Genomic DNA, 19,532 nt, shown 5'->3' with positions numbered 1-19,532 from the left:
GTCTACATAAATTCTCAAGACTCGCTAAAACACGTAGGTACAGTAATTATTGTAACCATTCCCTCAGGTACCTTTCGTTATTGAGATAGAGCGCATTATATAGTCTACTCAGCCAGGAGTACATGGAAGGACATAACACAACACTAAAAGGTGGTTTATGCAACCTACTGCCACCATTGGTTTCAGTTCGCCATGAGTCAAGACCTGTATTTGGTAAAGACATTAGCTACTTACATTTGTAACAAGAGAGACACGCTTAGAATCAATTACAACTTGTCGTGCTAGTATACAATGGAAACGGCAACTTACCATGTAACGTACAGGAATGTTCAGTTCTTGAATGTAGATAATCAGATAATTCATATTTGGACTATTGAGGTACGTTTCTAATTTGTCTTGAATTGGTAGGGTCTCCCCGTTTCTTAATTAATTTTTGAAGAAAGCTGATTGAAAACCACTGCAATGGATTATGTAACTCCACTGTGAACAATAGCCAAGTAGGGAAAATCTATCCGACTTTTTTACGTCTTGTATTCCGATTGTGAAAATCACAGTGTAGTTAAAACACAATTTTAATATCAGCAAAAAAGACCATTAAGGAGTAAATATACTTGGAAGTGAGTGTAATAACTCTGAGCTCCTCAAAATGATCATTTCACGCTGTTCAGTCATCTACTTTACACTATATTACGCGCTTATATACTTCACACTGTATTCTTACTGCTTGTGCTTGTAAAATATAAACCTTCTTCATATCGTATTCACTGCCGCAGGACATAATTCCACAAGACGACACTCTGTGAAAACATGGATCTTAAGACAAGGCTCTTTATTTCTGAACGATGAGAGATGATGGTCCAGTTACAGAATCAGCTCGTAGCCCATATTTCCAACCATCGTGGAACGCTTTTCGGTTCTGGTGATTATTGAGACATTCCAGTTTTCTTTCAGGATATTACCGCCTCGAAATAGATGCCCTTGTATATTTATACCGCTTATCTCGCATATCCATTACAGAGATTATTTTCGAATCTCCTTCTGGCTTGATCGTTTGCTTTTAACTTTTCTTAAATATTTAACGCATCATACTTTCCGAAGAAAAGACAAAAATTTTTGCACCTGTGTTCCATGTACAATGTTTCTCTGACTTTCTTGTGTTTCTTCATAACACATAACAACCAATCTCTGTCTTTTAAAAAATTACGTTTATTGTTTCATTAGCTGCATTCATCACTGACAGTTCCCGTTAGTTTCAATAAGCAAAACATTTAGTAAAATGATTAATGCGGAAGAATTTTCTCAGACACATATAGAGAATAAACACGTGCGACTACGGACCTCTCCAGCAACAACATTCGTAGAGAACCCTCAGTTTTCCGGCAGATACGTTTCACAAACGTGTCGAGCAGCTTATTCAGCTTACACTCGATACAGGATGTAAGGGTATAAATGCAGATTTCTCTATTGGTTACTGAAGACGACGTAATGAACAACATTACATCAATATTTACTTCATTTGCGGACTAATAATTATACGAGTATCAATTACGAGTAGTTTGTTTTTAGATTGATTAGTTCCTCTAAGTACATGTGACAACAGCAAGCCAGCAATCTTTTTTTTCCCTGGGCAGAAGTCAGGTGCTGCAGTGTGGACGCAAAGAGGACAATTTATACTGACGGGCGTATCTCAATTAGAGGTGCAGTTACCACCATGTAGCAAAATATCAGAATGTAAATTTCGTCACGTGTTTGTGGGAACACTGTTACACGGGAAGAAACAACAAGCAACGTACCAATTTGCGTACACTTTTAGGCACCACACATACAAATCTGCACTTATGTCCGTTACATCGTGTATAAGCTATTATCCAGCTGAACTCTCTGTCGAGGTCTGGCAAGGCAATGTATTAAGCTATACAATACTTTAATAGTTGTCTGTTCCAAATAATTTCACATAAAAATATTTCTTGCCTCTTTCTGAAACAGGATGCCGATATTCATATTAAAAAACAACTACGCGCGTAATCCACTCCTGCTCATTTCCGTGCGATAAATTTCACCTAATTTTTATTTGCATTGCTTTGTGTGCAGTACAACATAGTATGACAAAAATAAAAGCAGATTTTGTTTTATTTAATATTATTCGTTGACTGTCTCTTCCTCTAGGTTGTGCCGTGGGGTTTCCGAAAAGTTATAAACTGGGTGTCAACGAGGTACCCGAACTATCCAATCTTTATCACGGAGAATGGCTACATTGATTCGGGAGAACTGGACGATCAAGGACGCATCAGCTATTATGGCGTAAGTACAACGTATTAATTGTAAGATGGAAATCTTAGTAAATAATTGCTACTCTTCTGTCACGTAAACTAATTCTACCGTCACATAATAATAAGTGAAAAGCACTATATTCCGTACATTCTACAGGATTTAACGTATTCTGCATCACATGTAGTTGTTTTTATTTGGAGGGTGGGAAGGATTGTATTTAAATCTTTCCTCTAACACCTTTTGTTTAGTTGTCGGAAGGATCAAGGCTGAGAGGTTGACTTCACTTTGCAAAAATTTTGTTTGCAATTTTGGGTTAGAGGCAAATTCACATTATTAATCGTAGCTGTTTCTTGTTTTGTTCCACGAGTGTAGCATGAGGAACAGCACTCACTCATTGACGTACTTCACTATCAAAAACTGAAAATCACATGTGTGCCGCTTGGGTGTCATTGTCAAATGTATCACTTTTAGATGAGTACGCACTTTTTCAAGTATACTAGTTCCTCCTGACTATATGCTGACGTTATTCTGTGTTGTAAACACTGTTTTTTGAACCCGATGTGTTTGGTGACTTTCCTTTTTGTCTCGGTGTTGTTGTTGTTGTGGTCTTCAGTCCTGAGACTGGTTTGATGCAGCTCTCCATGCTACTCTATCCTGTGCAAGCTTCTTCATCTCCCAGTACCTACTGCAACCTACATCCTTCTGAATCTGCTTAGTGTACTCATCTCTCTGTCTCCCTCTACGATTTTTACCCTCCACACTGCCCTCCAATGCTAAATTTGTGATCCCTTGATGCCTCAAAACATGTCCTACCAACCGATCCTTTCTTCTAGTCAAGTTGTGCCACAAATTTCTATTCTCCCCAATCCTATTCAATAACTCCTCATTAGTTACGTGATCTATCCACCTTATCTTCAGTATTCTTCTGTAGCACCACATTTCGAAAGCTTCTATTCTCTTCTTGTCCAAACTAGTTATCGTCCATGTTTCACTTCCATACATGGCTACACCCCAAACAAATATTTTCAGAAATGACTTCCTGACACTTAAATCTATATTCGATGTTAACAAATTTCTCGTCTTCAGAAACGCTTTCCTTGCCATTGCCAGTCTACATTTTATATCCTCTCTACTTCGACCATCATCAGTTATTGTACTTCCTAAATAGCAAAACTCCTTTACTACTTTAAGTTTCTCATTTCCTAATCTAATTCCCTCAGCATCACCCGATTTAATTGGACTACATTCCATTATCCTCATTTTGCTTTTGTTGATGTTCATCTTATATCCTCCTTTCAAGACACTGTCCATTCCGTTCAACTGTTCTTCCAAGTCCTTTGTCGTCTCTGACAGAATTACAATGTCATCGGCGAACCTCAAAGTTTTTACTTCGTCTCCATGAATTTTAATACCTACTCCAAATTTTTCTTTTGTTTCCTTTACTGCTTGCTCAATATACAGATTGAATAACATCGGGGAGAGGCTACAACCCTGCCTGACTCCTTTCCCAACCACTGCTTCCCTTGCATGCCCCTCGACTCTTATGACTGCCATCTGGTTTCTGTACAAATTGTAAATAGCCTTTCGCTCCCTGTATTTTACCCCTGCCACCTTTAGAATTTGAAAAAGAGTATTCCAGTCAACATTGTCAAAAGCTTTCTCCAAGTCTACAAATGCTAGAAATGTAGGTTTGCCTTTTCTTAATCTTTCTTCTAAGATAAGTCATAAGGTCAGTATTGCCTCACGTGTTCCAACATTTCGACGGAATCCAAACTGATCCTCCCCGAGGTCCGCATCTACCAGGTTTTCCATTCGTCTGTAAAGAATTCGCGTTAGTATTTTGCAGCTGTGACTGATTAAACTGATAGTTCGGTAATTTTCACATCTGTCAGCACCTGCTTTCTTTGGGATTGGAATTATTATATTCTTCTTGAAGTCTGAGGGTATTTCGCCTGTCTCATACATCTTGCTCACCAGCTGCTAGAGTTTTGTCATGACTGGCTCTCCCAAGGCCGTCAGTAGTTCTAATGGAATGTTGTCTACTCCGGGGGCCTTGTTTCGACTCAGGTCTTTCAGTGCTCTGTCAAACTCTTCTCGCAGTATCGTATCACCCATTTCGTCTTCATCTACATCCTCTTCCATTTCCATAATATTGTCCTCAAGTTCATCACCCTTGTATAAACCTTCTATATACTCCTTCCACCTTTCTGCCTTCCCTTCTTTGCTTAGAACTGGGTTGCCATCTGAGCTCTTGATATTCATACACGTGGCTCTCTTCTCTCCAAAGGTCTCTTTAATTTTCCTGTATGCAGTATCTATCTTACCCCTAGTGAGATAAGCTTCTACATCCTTACATTTGTCCTCTAGCCATCCCTGTTTAGCCATTTTGCACTTCCTGTCGATCTCATTTTTGAGACGCATGTATTCTTTTTTGCCTGCTTCATTTACTGCATTTTTATATTTTCTCCTTTCATCAATTAAATTCAATATTTCTTTTGTTACCCAAGGATTTCTAGCAGCCCTCGTCTTTTTACCTACTTTATCCTCTGCTGCCTTCACTACTTCATCCCTCAGAGCTACCCATTCTTCTTCTACTGTATTTCTTTACCCATTCCTATCAATTGTTCCCTTATGCTCTCCCTGAAACTCTGTACAACCTCTGGTTCTTTCCGTTTATCCAGGTCCCATCTCCTTAATTTCCCACATATTTGCAGTTTCTTCAGTTTTAATCTACAGGTCATAACCAATAGATTGTGGTCAGAGTCCACATCTGCCCCTAGAAATGTCTTACAACTTAAAACCTGGTTCCTAAATCTCTGTCTTACCATTATATAATCTATCTGATACCTTTTACTATCTCCAGGGTTCTTCCACGTATACAACCTTCTTTCATGATTCTTAAACCAAGTGTTACCTATGACTAAGTTGTGCTCTGTACAAAGTTCAACTAGGCGGCTTCCTCTTTCATTTCTTAGCCCCAATCCATATTCACCTACTATGTTTCCTTCTCTCCCTTTTCCTACACTCGAATTCCAGTCACCCATTACTATTAAATTTTCGTCTCCCTTCACTATCTGAATAATTTCTTTTATTTCATCGTACATTTCTTCAATTTCTTCGTCATCTGCAGAGCTAGTTGGCATATAAACTTGTACTACTGTAGTAGGTGTGGGCTTCGTATCTATCTTGGCCACAATAATGCGTTCACTATGCTGTTTGTAGTAGCTTACCCGCATTCCTATTTTCCTATTCATTATTAAACCTACTCCTGCATTACCCCTATTTGATTTTGTGTTTATAACCCTGTAATCACCTGACTAGAAGTCTTGTTCCTCCTGCCACCGAACTTCACTAATTCCCACTATATCTAACTTTATCCTATCCATTTCCCTTTTTAAATTTTCTAACCTACCTGCCCGATTAAGGGATCTGACATTCCACGCTCCGATCCGTAGAACGCCAGTTTTCTTTCTCCTGATAACGACATCCTCCTGAGTAGTCCCCGACCGGAGATCCGAATGGGGGACTATTTTACCTCCGGAATATTTTACCCAAGAGGATGCCATCATCATTTAATCATACAGTAAAGCTGCATGTCCTCGGGAAAAATTACGGCTGTAGTTTCCCCTTGCTTTCAGCCGTTCGCAGCACCAGCACAGCAACGCCGTTTTGGTTAATGTTGCAAGGCCAGATCAGTCAATCATCCAGACTGTTGCCCCCGCTACTACTGAAAAGGCTGCTGCCCCTCTTCAGGAACCACACGTTTGTCTGGCCTCTCAACAGATACCCCTCCGTTGTGGTTGCACCTACGGTACGGCCATCTGTATCGCTGAGGCACGCAAGCCTCCCCACCAACGGCAAGGTCCATGGTTCATGGGGGGTTTGTCTCGGTAGTCTACAGTAAAAGACGGGTCATTGTGCTATGGTGGCACATTTTGTCATATTAACTGAACCTTCCGTCGCTTCTTCCTAAAGCAATATAATATTAAAAGAAAGGCACTGCGTACGTTTTTCAGAATTTGCAGTTTGATAATTAGCACAGATTGCTGCAGCTGCAGAAAATAGTATAATTCTTTCGAACGTCATGTTTCATTCGCAGCTGGTATTATGTGGATCTTACCGAGAAGGAACTAGTATATAATTCTCAGTATCTACTAGTACTTCAGTTTTCCTCGTAAATCTGGCATTATTATAAGCTATAATTAATGATTCAAAGATGAGCTCCCATTTGGTCTTCCCAAGATGCATTTGGGAGTGCAATAGTTAGGGAAGAATGATACCCGTGTTCCACATACATGAACGATATTTGGGGAGAGATAACATTGAGTTTATATGTAGCTTGAATTTTAAATGTATCTGACTGCTTGCTGTGTATTCTTCCGTATGTTTCCTTTGTCAGCAGATAGCAGATCAGACAAAGATGGGAAATAGATTGCGTCCACTGGCACTGCCTTCTTTCCCTGAAATAGATAACCCTCGTTAACGCAACATGTATATCTACCATACTACAGACTGGAGTTCACCGCCGTATTTTCCTGTCTGTATGTGCGGTCTGATCTCTGGATCACTGTAGGTATTTTGATACTGTTTTCACAAAACGTTAGGCTGATTCACTAGGGGATTAGTGCGTATGTGTCGTAAATCTGGGGTCGTTTAGTTGATCTGTATTTTTACCGATATAATCCAATAACGCTCCTACTGAATGACCGAATTCTGTGAACTAGTCCTCACTTTCTTGTTTATGATCTCCAAGTTGCTCATTAATCTTTGCAAACTACTCATTAGTCGTCTTTATTAACAATGCCAACACGGTACTTATGTCATTATTAGCGTCTCCTTTTACTAATTTACAGAGTTTCTCGGCGTTATTTTTCTGTCCTACTGCTTCATCAATAAAGCTTTCTTTATCTTAATTTTCCCATGTCTGTATTACTCACCACTATTTCAGATTCGTGTTCAATGAGTGTCATTGTTAATGATTATTCAACAAAACACACCATCATTAAAAGAAAAAAGCAAATAAAATACTTCCAATACTTAACTTTGGTGTTGAAGCCGACGTTGTTAACTGTTCACCTCACTATTTATTTTTCATCCCTCTCTTCTTCTTGATCGCAAACTCCGTTTTCTGCTATTGTTTCTGTTTCGTAACTATGGTTCATATTTCTCCACTTGTTCACATAATTTTATTAACTTAAGTACAAATAATTGTTTTTTACTGCATATATTTTTAAGAAGTCCATTATCAGTATTGTAATTACATTAAGTTTTTATATAATATATGTTTCGTATAGCTATAAAGAAATGGATTTCTGGGTTTTAAGTCTTCAACTTGGAAGTCGGTTATTTCATATGATTCAAGATCGGTTCGTAAATTTATCTCACCGTAACCAGTTTTACTGCAAGTGGCAGACGTTTCAAGAGAGGTGTTGTGCATCACGGAGAAGTTTGCTATTTAAATTTAGAGAGAATACTTTCCGGGAAGAGTCGGACACATTTTACTTCCTCCCACATACTTCTCGCAAAATTACCACGACGAGAAGATTCAAGTAATTAGAGCTAATACAGAACCTCACCGAGAATCTCACTTCACAAGCACCTTTAGCGAGTGGGACAGGGAAGGGGGGATCAGTTAGTGGTACCATAGGTACACTCCGCCACACACCGTCAGGTTACTTGACGGAGTACCGATGTAGGTGCAGATGCAGAAGTGCAGGCAGATGTCAGCTAACAGGGTTAAGTGGTAGACGTAACGCGCATGTATTCTCAGAGGTGACTCGTCACAAGAGTAATCTGCCTGCCACGAGTACTCTGGAACGAGAATCTGGAGTAATCTTGACAGTGGGCGTATAAAGAAAACTCGACCTTCACGTTGTAGTACCACCGACTGTTAATTATTATGACATCACTGTCTCAGGACCAGACCGGAAGAACTTGTCAGTTGGGAGTCTACTGCAGTCACTTATCTCCTTAAATAAATATGTATCTTTTTTTTGTTATTGCTTTTGGTAATATCTTTCAGAAATAGTTCACCCCCTTACCACCTTTTACATTACCATATTCAGTGATTAGATGTTTCACACTTTCCTTGCCAAAAAATTACTTTGTAGAACAGTACGTTTGGATCTAGTAAATAATCTAGGAGCAGTGTGTTTGCACGTAACATTATACAGTTGATACTCATGGTATTTCTTTCTCACAGTTATGTATTAACTAACTGAATGCGTCATGAGATAGTCAAACAAGATATCATATTTGAATGAAACATAATAAGACAAGAATGAGATATGCTGCTATAGCTCCGTATTTTCTCTCAGTACTCAAGGGATACACTTGGATTTTGATCGGTTCTTTAACTGTAAGCAATTATTTTACTAAAAAACATGCTTGGCTTGCTCTCATTAAGTGAACTTACCAGCACCTTTTTTATCTTTTCAGCAATACATGGCTGAAATGCTGAAAGCTATTAACGAAGATGGAGCCAACGTAATTGGATACACGGCTTGGAGCCTTCTGGACAATTTAGAGTGGAACTCTGGTTACGAGTAAGTTCATATTATATGATATTGCGTGGTCTTGTGTACAGACATACTACGTCCTTTCATTTGTCAGCGGCGTAAGTTAAATTTTTCGATAAGGGTAAAAAGGAATACAATACATAACACAAGAATCATATTTGCAAACTTCTTCAGTCCTTCTTACTTCGGTGAACCAGATCATTCATTTTGTTCGGTTTTTGAAACAATTACATTTGTATTGCCTTCAAATTTCGTATTAAGTAACAACGTGATGAAGACCCTGATCCTACTTTCCGGAACAAAACTTGATGTTCCCGACTTTGGGTAGGAGGTTACGTTAGAAGTTTCTGCAGCTGTCTACCATTTATTCTCCTCTGACTTCGAAAAGGCCACATTATGCCGCAAATGATCACTTCCGTACTTTCCTTGTCGTATCATCAAGCGTCATTGTCATGCCACAGGACTAACAAGGTTCAAATGGCTCTAAGCACTATGGGACATAACATCTGAGGTCATCAGTCCTCCAGACTCAGAACTACGTAAACCTAACTAACCTAAGGACATCACACACATCCATGCCCGAGACAGAATTCGAACCCGCGACCGTAGCAGCAGCGCGGTTCCGGACTGTAACGCCTAGAACCGCTCGATTAACAAGGAAAAGGCTACTTTCGCGACACCTAGTTCGATAAGACAGTCTCATTTCCCCAGCCGCGAAAAATGAAAACAATGGATTTAACTTCAGACTTCTGCTTCTATTGTCTCCTCATAATGAATACGGTTAATGCAGGCGACTAAATCCTGAACTTGAGCGCCGGAGAGTTATGGTGCCGTTTTGTTTCCGTTAAATTTATTTGCTTCTTCGATCCTGCTCACTTATTATTTCTCAAGGCAAATGTTGAGCTCGCCAATGAATAGCTGCTAATAGTCACAATGAAGTCTATCAGTGGTGTTATCAAATATGGGATAAGAAGATGTGTGATGAGCAGTAGTTTTCAAAGTTCTCAACTGGCAGTGCTGTGAAGATGCTGAAGACAACGAAGACTAGTGTATTGACGGTATATTAAAATCTATAAAACAAAGTCCTGACGATTTCGTCCGATGATTTTTTTTCCATTAAGTTAACTGGTAGATCATGGAACCTCGTGTTCGTGTTTTTTCACAAACTTGGAGATTGTGTAAAGCTAACAAAGATTCTGTCTGCGGAATATCGTATATTGGAGTCGATTCGAAAAAATAATGCAATGTCGCTGGAACTCACAAGTAGTAGGGATTCATGAACCCGACAGAGAGTTTTAAAACGCTATCCAATAATAAAAGCATTAGCTACCAGCAAAAGGAAGTGGTATGCCCACTGTTGTGTGTATGATAATAGCTAACGAAATTCGGACGCAGTGCTGTAGTGGAACTACGTTTTAACTGCCTGCCCGTGGAGTATCGTTTCAGTTGAGCAAACAGTTTCTTGTCACAAGTGTCACAGTCCGTAGTAACTCATAAAAAGTCATCGAGTGAAACAGAAATATTTGTCGTTTCGCAAAGAATTCAATAGGCTTTCTGCTGTTTCTGATACGTTAACAATATGGAGATAACCTGAACAGCCCTCTTCCACTGTTTTCTGATTATGGTGTCATTAACGTCTAGCAAAGGCACCATATGATCAAAACTAATTGCAAAATTATTTGGACGAGATATCTGTAAGGTGCGAAAAGTGATAGCAGACTATAAATAATGAGAAGTGTGAACTCATCCAGATCGTCATCAGTGTTCTGCCAAAAGGCAGGTTTTCACATGGTACTTATCCAGGCTGTCCGGTCTTCTGCCATTCTCTTCAGGCCTGCGTAATTTCCTCTTCCCTTTATGTCGTCTATCATCTTGTATCTCCCTCTCGGTCGTCTCCCACAAACCAATCCTTCCAAAGCATCTGCTAGCAAGCACCCACTTCTCAAAGAATCTCCCAACCGGTTCTTTTTCCTTTCTCTTACAACCTTCAGCAGACATCTCCTCTCACCAACCCGGCTGCGAGCAATATCCCCGGCCTGTTTCAGCTTTGCTCGAACCTTCCTGGAAGTACTTGCTAATTGCGACATTTCAGTTAATATCAGAGAACGCCATATTTCGCTCGACACAGCACTCTTCAGTTCGACAGAACCGTGGTTCAGTGCTGGGAACTCTTCGCTCTATGTTCGTGGTGTGGAGGACGTTCACAAGTCCAGTGGCTGCTTGCACAAAAAGAGGCAGTCTAGCGGTTCATTGTAACTAGCCTTTAAAAACGAATGGTAATGGCAGAAGAGAGGGATGAGAATTCTGAGTATCAGTTATCAAGTAGCATAAGCAACATTTGACGCGACTTTACTATAAAACTATATTACAAAGTATGCATAAAGTATTTAAAGATTTAGTCGACACTGGAAGAGCAAAAAATTACAACTATCGAAGGACGGAATCATTATTCGTTAGCTAAGAAAATTTTTAGGCATGATTGACCTGCAAGGTATTTCCAGTTTTAATGATAAATCCTTATGCACTAAAACTGCCCATTACGTGTACATTTCTTTCCGCAGGTAGACTTCCCGCATTTCCCTAATGAGGCTACGAAAGTGCTACAATATTACGATCTGAATATTTGTAGGGAAGATCTTTCTTCGAATATGAAAGTAAATAAATTATGATTACATGGCATCTTCGATGCGAAAATCTGTGAAATTGTCAGTATGTTTCGTTTCCCCGACAGTTTGTACTTGATAAAATTTATATTAACTCATAAGTACGTAAAAGAAAAGAAATTAAATAATGCTGTAAACTTGTTGGTGATTTGTGTTGCTGAGGCATGTGAAATAGGAAACCAAGTCGTATGCAGCGCGACTACACTGCCATATAAATGCGGCACATTTGCAGTTTATCCCTCGCCCTCCTCCAAGCACTAAGCCAGAGTAGCGTGGCGGTAGGTTAAACGTGCTAGGGCATACCATGTAAGCCATTATGTTGGCCATCCCGATTTACCGTAAGCAACAATTCTAGTTAAGGGGCTGTGCACACCACTCTAGTCCATCCTCTGCTAGTGTACTCCTTTGCGGTACGGGATCCTTACCAGGTAAGATCAACGGAGTAAATAAAATAGTTCAAAGAGGGACGGCTGTACGTATCGCTAAATAGACAAGAGAGTGTCACGGATACGATACTAGCGTTGGTGTCTCACTTTTCGCTGTAGAGGGATTTTTTCAAGAAATTTCAACCACCAACTTTCTCCTCTGCAAGCGAAAAGACCTTGATCTCTCCCACCTTTGTAAGGAGAAATGATCATTATAATAAAATAAGAGACTTCAGAGGTCGCAAGGAAAGATGTATCTGTTCTCGCCCCCTGTATGATAGCGGAACGGCAGGAAAATAGCTTGAAGGTTGTTTGGTGAACCCCCTGCCAGGCACGTAATTGTGAACTGGAGGGTAGTCATGTAGATGAAGATGTACGTTGGGATGTAGATGAATACATGAGACGCAACAACTATAACTTAACGTGTGTGTTGGAACTCCAGCTGTTCAGTGAAATAAACGAGTTTGCGCACCTGCGATGACGGAAATCTTTTATTGTCAACTGTCGCGATTTCCTCAAACCACTTCAGGTGATGAGGGAGTGGTTCTTGCGAAATGGTCCCATTTTGTTCCACCTTTGTTCTGCTTCTTAGCGAATCGTTAATGCTGATTCATCCGTGTCCTTTGCTGCACTGCATCAATCTTGCCTAGCCTTTAAATTCGTGATCACTCCTTGAACTGTCGACAGCAGTCACCATTTCGTCTACAACTAGCCTGAAGGAACGCCAAAGAACTTTTTCTCGAATATGACTGTAGTGCTTACTAAGACACTTACTGCTTTGAACTCAGATGATAGGCCGAGGACAAATAGTCATTCAGCAATAAGTAAAGCTCTTCTTCGACAAATTGCTGAGACAGAAAAAAGTCAAACGATTTATTAACCACCTGCATCTCAACTGGTGTGTATTTGCTAGATTAAACAGAAACGGAGATAGACAGAATGATTCTTCCACAACTACGAAAATAGCAGTACTGTCAATTAAACCACAAAGTACTATACAAATCATAAGTTACATCTCTGCACACGTAGGAAATGAGAATCTCTCTGTTTTTTCTTCCTCTTATTCTTAGCTCCGTCCCGTTGGAGCAGGGTCAATGTACACCATTGTTATGCTCTAACGCTTCCAGTAGATTTAGGCTTCTTGATCTTTGATCTGCCGTTCTACTGTCCAGCCACCGCAGTGTACGTAGGTCTTAAACAATGTCTCTGGCCTTCGACAGTGAGATGAGAGGACGAGCTGATGACTGGAGCAGTTGGTGCCCGTGTGGTGCGTCCATGCTACTGAAGTCTCCATTCTTACATCTTTTCATTAATCGGGAAGTCCCCCCTCCCGTCCCAGCTCGTTGTCTGATCGTTGTGTTGTTGACGCGATCGAGCAAGCAAAAACCTAATGACCTTCCCAGTACTAGCATTTCTATGATACACAGTGACTGCTCAACACGATGCGGGACAACACTCGCTACTGTTCACTGCAACTATCTCCACTATTGTACACATTAGGTTGATAGGCATTTTCTTATCACAAAGAATATCAGTGACGTCTCTGAATCTCATCCACATCGCTTTGATTCTTGCTCATACATCTTCATTCCTGCAGCTGTCACTCTTTATTCCAGAACTTAGATATCTGTGCGTGACCACTTTGCCAAGAGGACAACCATTAATTTGTATAGCTCCAGGAGACAGAATTTCTTTTGGTCAGAAGCGCCTTCTTTGTCGGTTCCTATGTGATTATTTGCTCTTCGTACAGTTGCTGAGCTTGGAAACGAAACGTATCAACGTCCTGATGCATTTGGCACATTTCCATTTAATAATGTCGTACGGAATAATTTTCTAGGGTAACTCATCACTTAGGAAAAAAGTGTTGATTTCTCAGAAACAAGGAGTAAGAAATAATATGTCGTGCTACCCACGGGTGTCATTTGGGTACTTCTCCCAGGAACTAGGCATTTTAAGTACGCCGTCGCCGTTAATATTTTAGCTAACGAAATTCGTCATAAATAATCCCTCACTATCCGGGTAGAGCAGTGATGCACATACCTACAACGTTAAAAACAAAAATAACTTATATTACCCGTGGTCAAAGCTGTCAGTGACTCAGAGAGAAGTTCAGTATGGAGTGATAAAAATTTTCGATCACTTGCTCAGTGTAATAAAATAACTGATTCGTAGCGAAATAACTGTTAAATCTAATTTAAAAGCGGTTCCACTGGACTTCTTCTATTCCATTGCAGTATTCCTATGTAAAAACTGGTAGCCACTATAGAAAAGAAATGAAATAAAAATAGTAAATAAAAATAAACTTTATTTAAGTTGACACTAATCATTTATACGCATCCCGTAAATTGACTCGCTCCATATGATTTCGATAAAAAAATCATTCAAGTGATCTATTGAACATGTAACTAACTAACATATTGTAAGTGGCAGTCGAATGAAAAAAACACCTCGGGAGAAAAGTAAGAAACTCTTTATTATTTGTCAAGGAATTTAACCCACTGTGAGGCAAAGACGATCAGTGTCTTCATGGAAAAAGTTTGCGGTTGAGTACGAAACCATGACTGTACCCAGGCAAGTACCTCTCAGTCCGAAGCAAATCGACAGACACGAATGCCTTTCTCCAACGCTCCAAAAATTTGGAAATCGAATGGAGGGTAATGGAAGCTGTATGGAGGATGTGTAAGGACCTCCCACCGAAATGTCTGAAACGTAGTCAAAACAACCTCAGCAGCTTGTGGGGGTACGTTATCTTGCAAAAGACTGACGCCGTCCGTTGATATTCCTGGACATTTGGAGTTGGTGGCGCACTTTTAATTTTTGCAAAGTGTTCACGTATCGCTGTGAGTTAGTTATGGGGCCGTGTTCCAGAAGTGAAATGAGAAGCGATCCCTTGCAGTCAAAGAAAAAGGTCATCAGGAGTTTCCTGGAGATGGTGTGACTAGGTAACGCAATTATCGCAGGAGAACCCTTACACATCCTCCATACAATCCTGATTTCATCCCATGCGATTTTTTATTTTTAGAGTCCTGAAGAAAGTCATTCGTTATGTTGACTGTCATGTGCCCCAGTGAGATAAATGTATTAACAGTTATGGCGATTACTTTTGAAATAATTAGCAGTTCAACTACTTTTCTACATCTTTTTCGTTTTCAGTTGACTGCTCTTTACACGTGCTCCTTGTTATTTTGCTTCCAAGGAAGCAGAGTTCCTCGAATTACTTTACTTCTTAGCCCCAAATATTCATAATTTCTCACTAACATCATCTCAGATATTCCTCATTATTTTCGTCTTTTTTCCGTTTGCTCTCAATATATCTGCTTTGCTCACTGGAGCGTTCATTCCATTCAGTATGTCCTGCTCCTCGCTTTCATTTAGAATAGCGGTCTCATCATCGAAACTTGCTACTGATATCTTTTCAGTTAATCGAAGTAATAATGGCAGTAGATGCTATAGGAAAATGAAGTAAATTATTGGGGAAAGTTGAAAACTTCTGCTGGACGCGGATTCAAACGCGAGTTTCTCCGTTTATCGCGAACCGTTGCTAGACCGCCTGTGCCGTCCGGACACAGTTTCTGAACGATCTACGTTTCTGGCTTCTCCACATACTACTTGCGTAGTGCACCTGCCCGTTATCCTCACTACTCATAGCGTTCGCCAATTACCTTAGCAGTTCAGGTGTGTGTGTGTGTGTGTGTGTGTGTGTGTGTGTGTGTGTGTGGGTTCACGCTCAGAAAGAACCATTGCATCATCTCGCCCAAGTTATATATAGGTGGTGTCTGCTCTTTCGCACATGTCTGAAAGAACAGTCAATGTACAATGGAGCAAGGTGTTCGAAAATGTCAGATAAATTCATTTAAGCTACAGGGAAAGACGGGTAATATACAATATACACAAAACCAAGAAGGTGCAGTGACAATCTAAGGCCAAAGAGTACTTGCATTAAAAGTGTTTGTCAGACAATGAAGTAGTCTATCACCCTGCTGCTCAGTCTCTGTATGGAAGAAGCTATGACGGAGATAAGAAGAAGGTTCTGGAGGGAGATTAAAATTGAGGATGAAAGGCTATATAGATATATAGATATGCTTTCATCCTTATTAGCTTGTGTTATTGACAGCAGGCAACCAGAACGGGGAAGTTCTTCAATAATTTGTCTGTCACAGTAGCGCCTGAGTGTACGAATGACTTCACCGGTTCACCTGTAATTTCGAGTGCTGGCAACCAACGGTCTAAGCTTGAAAATATATTCCGCTGCATTTCATAGACATGTAGTAAGGGCCAGAAAAGTTGTCCCATTCAGGATTGTCTACACGGGCTCTCTAGCGAACTACGCCGACGAAGCTTGGTTCACTTTGACATTCATGACAGATGTGTCTATATGTAGCAGTATTGAGTAATATGCTGCCTCTGTGGCCGAGCGTTTCTAGGCACTTCAGTCCGGAACCGCCCTGCTCCCACGGTCTCAGGTTCGAATCCTACCTCGGGCATGCATGTGTGTGAAGTTCTTAGGTTAGTTAGGTAGTCCAAAGTCTAGGAGATTGATGACCTCATAAGTTGAGTCCCATAGTCTTGAAAGTCTCTTCGGGTTTGCTGCCGCATACTAAAATCAACTTGACTCGATATTTCGGCGATCCAAGTGTTCGCCATCTTCAGGACGTCGATTTGCAACCTGGCGTCAGTTCTCAGCGGGACTCATCAGCATAAGTATTTTCCTGAAAATAGCGAACAGTTGGATCGGCGAAATATCGAGTCAAGTTGATTTTAGGATCCGGCAGCAAACCCCAAGAGACTTTCAAGACTTATTACGCCGGCAAAGCCTACGCAATCACATGAGTCCCATAGTGCTTAGAGCCATTTTTCAACAATTTTTGTTTAGTAATGCCCAGGTCTTTTATTCAACAGTTTAAATGCAATTTGAAATTTGGTACTGCAATAATTGGCCGCTTCTGAAAATATTTGAAATTCATTCTCCTGTTCTTTCTTTCAGAGTGAAATTCGGAATTTACCACGTGGATTTCAACAGTACTGAAAGGACTAGAACACCCAAAGCATCTGCGAGCTTCCTTGCTGGCATCTACAGGAACATGAGTGTACCAGAAGAATATTTCACATAATCTTTTGGCTGTAAATGTGTCAAGGAGAACTTAAAAATAAACATTGTAAATATAATTTGTTTTACACATTAGTGTTACACACGCAGCGAAGTTGTGCCGGTGATAAATGCGATTGCCATCACGAATGCTACCGGTTGTCTCCATTATGTGAAATACATTTGTGAAAGGAACAATTACATTTTTGTCTGTAGAAATCACTCACCCGTAACTATTTAACATATTTCGTTTTAAGCCCGTTACTTTTGACAGTTCACTCGCTGTCTGATCCAGTCTATTGGTGGACTATCCCTTAAAACTGCTACACAACGAAGATGATGTGGTACAGACGCAAAACTTAACCGACAGGAAGAAGATGCTGTGATATGCAAATGATTAGCTTTTCGGAGCATTCACACAAGGTTGGCGCCGGTGGCGACACCTACAACGTGCTGATATGAGGAAAGTTCCCAACCGCTTTCTCATACACAAACAGCAGTTGACCGGTGTTGCCTGGTGAAACGTTGTTGTGATGCCTCGTGTAAGGAGGAGAAATGCGTACCATCACCTTTCCGACTTTGATAAAGGTCGGATTGTAGCCTATCGCGATTGCGGCTTATCGTATCGTGACACTGCTGCTCGCGTTGATCGAGGTCCAATGACTGTTAGCAGAATATGGAATCGGTGCGTTCACGAGGGTAATACGGAACGCCGTGCTGGATCCCAACGGCCTCGTATCACTATCAGTCGAGATGACAGGCATCTTACCCGCATAGCTGTAACGGATCGAGCAGCCACGTCTCGGTCCCTGAGTCAACAGATGGGGACGTTTGCAAGACAACAACCATCTGCACGAACAGTTCGACGACGTTTGCAGCAGCATGGACAATCGGCTCAGAGACCTTGGCTGCGGTTACCCTTGACGCTGCATCACAGACAGGAGCGCCTCCGATGGTGTACTCAACGACGAACCTGGGTGCACGAATGGCAAAACGACATTTTTTGGGATGAATCCAGGTTCTGTTTCCAGCATCATGATGGGCGCATCGTTTTTGGCGACATCGCAGTGAACGCACATTGGATTCGTCTATTCGTCATCGCCATGCTCGCGTATCACTCGGGGTGACGGTATGGGGTGCCATTGGTTATACGTCTCGGTCACCTCTTGTTCGCATTTACGGCACTTTGAACAGTGGACGTTACATTTCAGATGTGTTACGACCCGTGGCTCTAACCTTCATTCGAGCCCTGCGATACCCTACATTTCAGCAGGATAATGCACATTCTCCAGATCTCCCACCAACTGAAAAAGGCAGGTCAATGGTGGCCGAGTAACTGGTTCGTCACAATACGCCAGTCACTACTCTTGATGAACTGTGGTATCGTGTTGAAGCTGCATGGGCAGCTGAACTTGTACACGCCATCTAAGCTCTGTTCGATTCAATGCTCTGGCATATCAAGGCCGTTATTACGGCCAGAGGTGGTTGTTCTGGATACTGATGCCTCAGGATCTATGCACCCAAACTGCGTGAAAATGTAATCACATGTCAGCACTGGTACAATATATTTGTCCAATGAATACCTGTTTATCATCTGCATTTCTTCTTAGTGTAGCAATTTTAATGGCCAGTAGTGTAAATATATTCTTCATAATGTAGGATATTGACAGAGGGAAGAATAACTCTCTCAAGCGCAAGCAGTTTTAAGTCTTTTAATCAGCTGAAAGATGATATGCTACACTCTAGTAACAGGCCTACATTTCTTATACATATACGAGAGGAGACAGACGTTGCATTTCTCCATCGACATTGTTTCTATTTTGCTTCCTTACTCACATTCTCCCTCTTCTCGTCTACCGTTCAGTGGTGAAATTGCATTTAGAACGCTTTGCGAGACGAGTGGGTTGGGCATCTGAAGGATATTTTGTGTTTTACTGTCCCATTTCCCCATAACAGCGAATGTTTCAGCTTGAAATATGGAAGCATCACCTGTTGGCTGAAACTTCCTTAGTTTATGTACACAAGAAAGCCGTCCTGTGTGACTTTCCTTATCCATGTTTTGATTAATCTGTATACACTATGTGATTAAAAGCATCCGGACACCCCCAAAAACATACGTTTTTCATACTAGGCGCATTGTGCTGTCCCCTACAACAATTTACTCCAAGTCAGCGACCTCATTAGTCATTACAAATCGTCAGAGAGCAGAATGGGGCGCTCCGCGGAACTTACGGCCTTTGAACATGGTCAGGTGATTGGGTGTCACTTTTGTCAAACGTCTATATGCGAGATTTCCTCATTCCTAAAAATCCCTAGGTCAACAGTTTCCGATGTGATAGTGAAGTTGAAACGTGAAGGGACACGTACAGCACGAAAGTATACAGGCCGACCTCGTGCGTTGACAGACAGAGACCGCCGACAGTTGAAGAGTGTCTTAATGTGTTATACGCAGACATATATCCAGACCATCACAGAGGAACTCCAAACTGCATCAGGATCCACTGCAAATACTATGACAGTTAGGCGAGAGATGATAAAACTTGGATTTCATGGTCGAGTGGCTGCTCAT

The 19,532-nt window shown here is 40.9% G+C and overlaps 1 protein-coding gene across 1 annotated transcript in view; it reads left to right on the top strand.

The window, feature by feature from the left end:
- LOC126281474 (myrosinase 1-like) overlaps positions 1-17,043 on the top strand; it is a 58,880-nt gene extending 41,837 nt beyond the window's left edge. Inside the window, exons 9-11 of the mRNA XM_049980470.1 lie at positions 2,167-2,301; positions 8,710-8,816; positions 16,862-17,043. Of these exons, the coding sequence (XP_049836427.1) occupies positions 2,167-2,301; positions 8,710-8,816; positions 16,862-16,988 (369 nt within the window). The 3' untranslated portion in view covers positions 16,989-17,043. The remainder of the gene's footprint in view (positions 1-2,166; positions 2,302-8,709; positions 8,817-16,861) is intronic.
- The last annotated feature ends 2,489 nt before the right edge of the window (positions 17,044-19,532 follow it).

This window comes from Schistocerca gregaria, chromosome 7 (genome assembly GCF_023897955.1).
Source record: "Schistocerca gregaria isolate iqSchGreg1 chromosome 7, iqSchGreg1.2, whole genome shotgun sequence".
Taxonomy (NCBI): Eukaryota; Metazoa; Arthropoda; class Insecta; order Orthoptera; family Acrididae; genus Schistocerca; species Schistocerca gregaria.
This window is presented reverse-complemented; position numbering and strand designations above follow the sequence as displayed.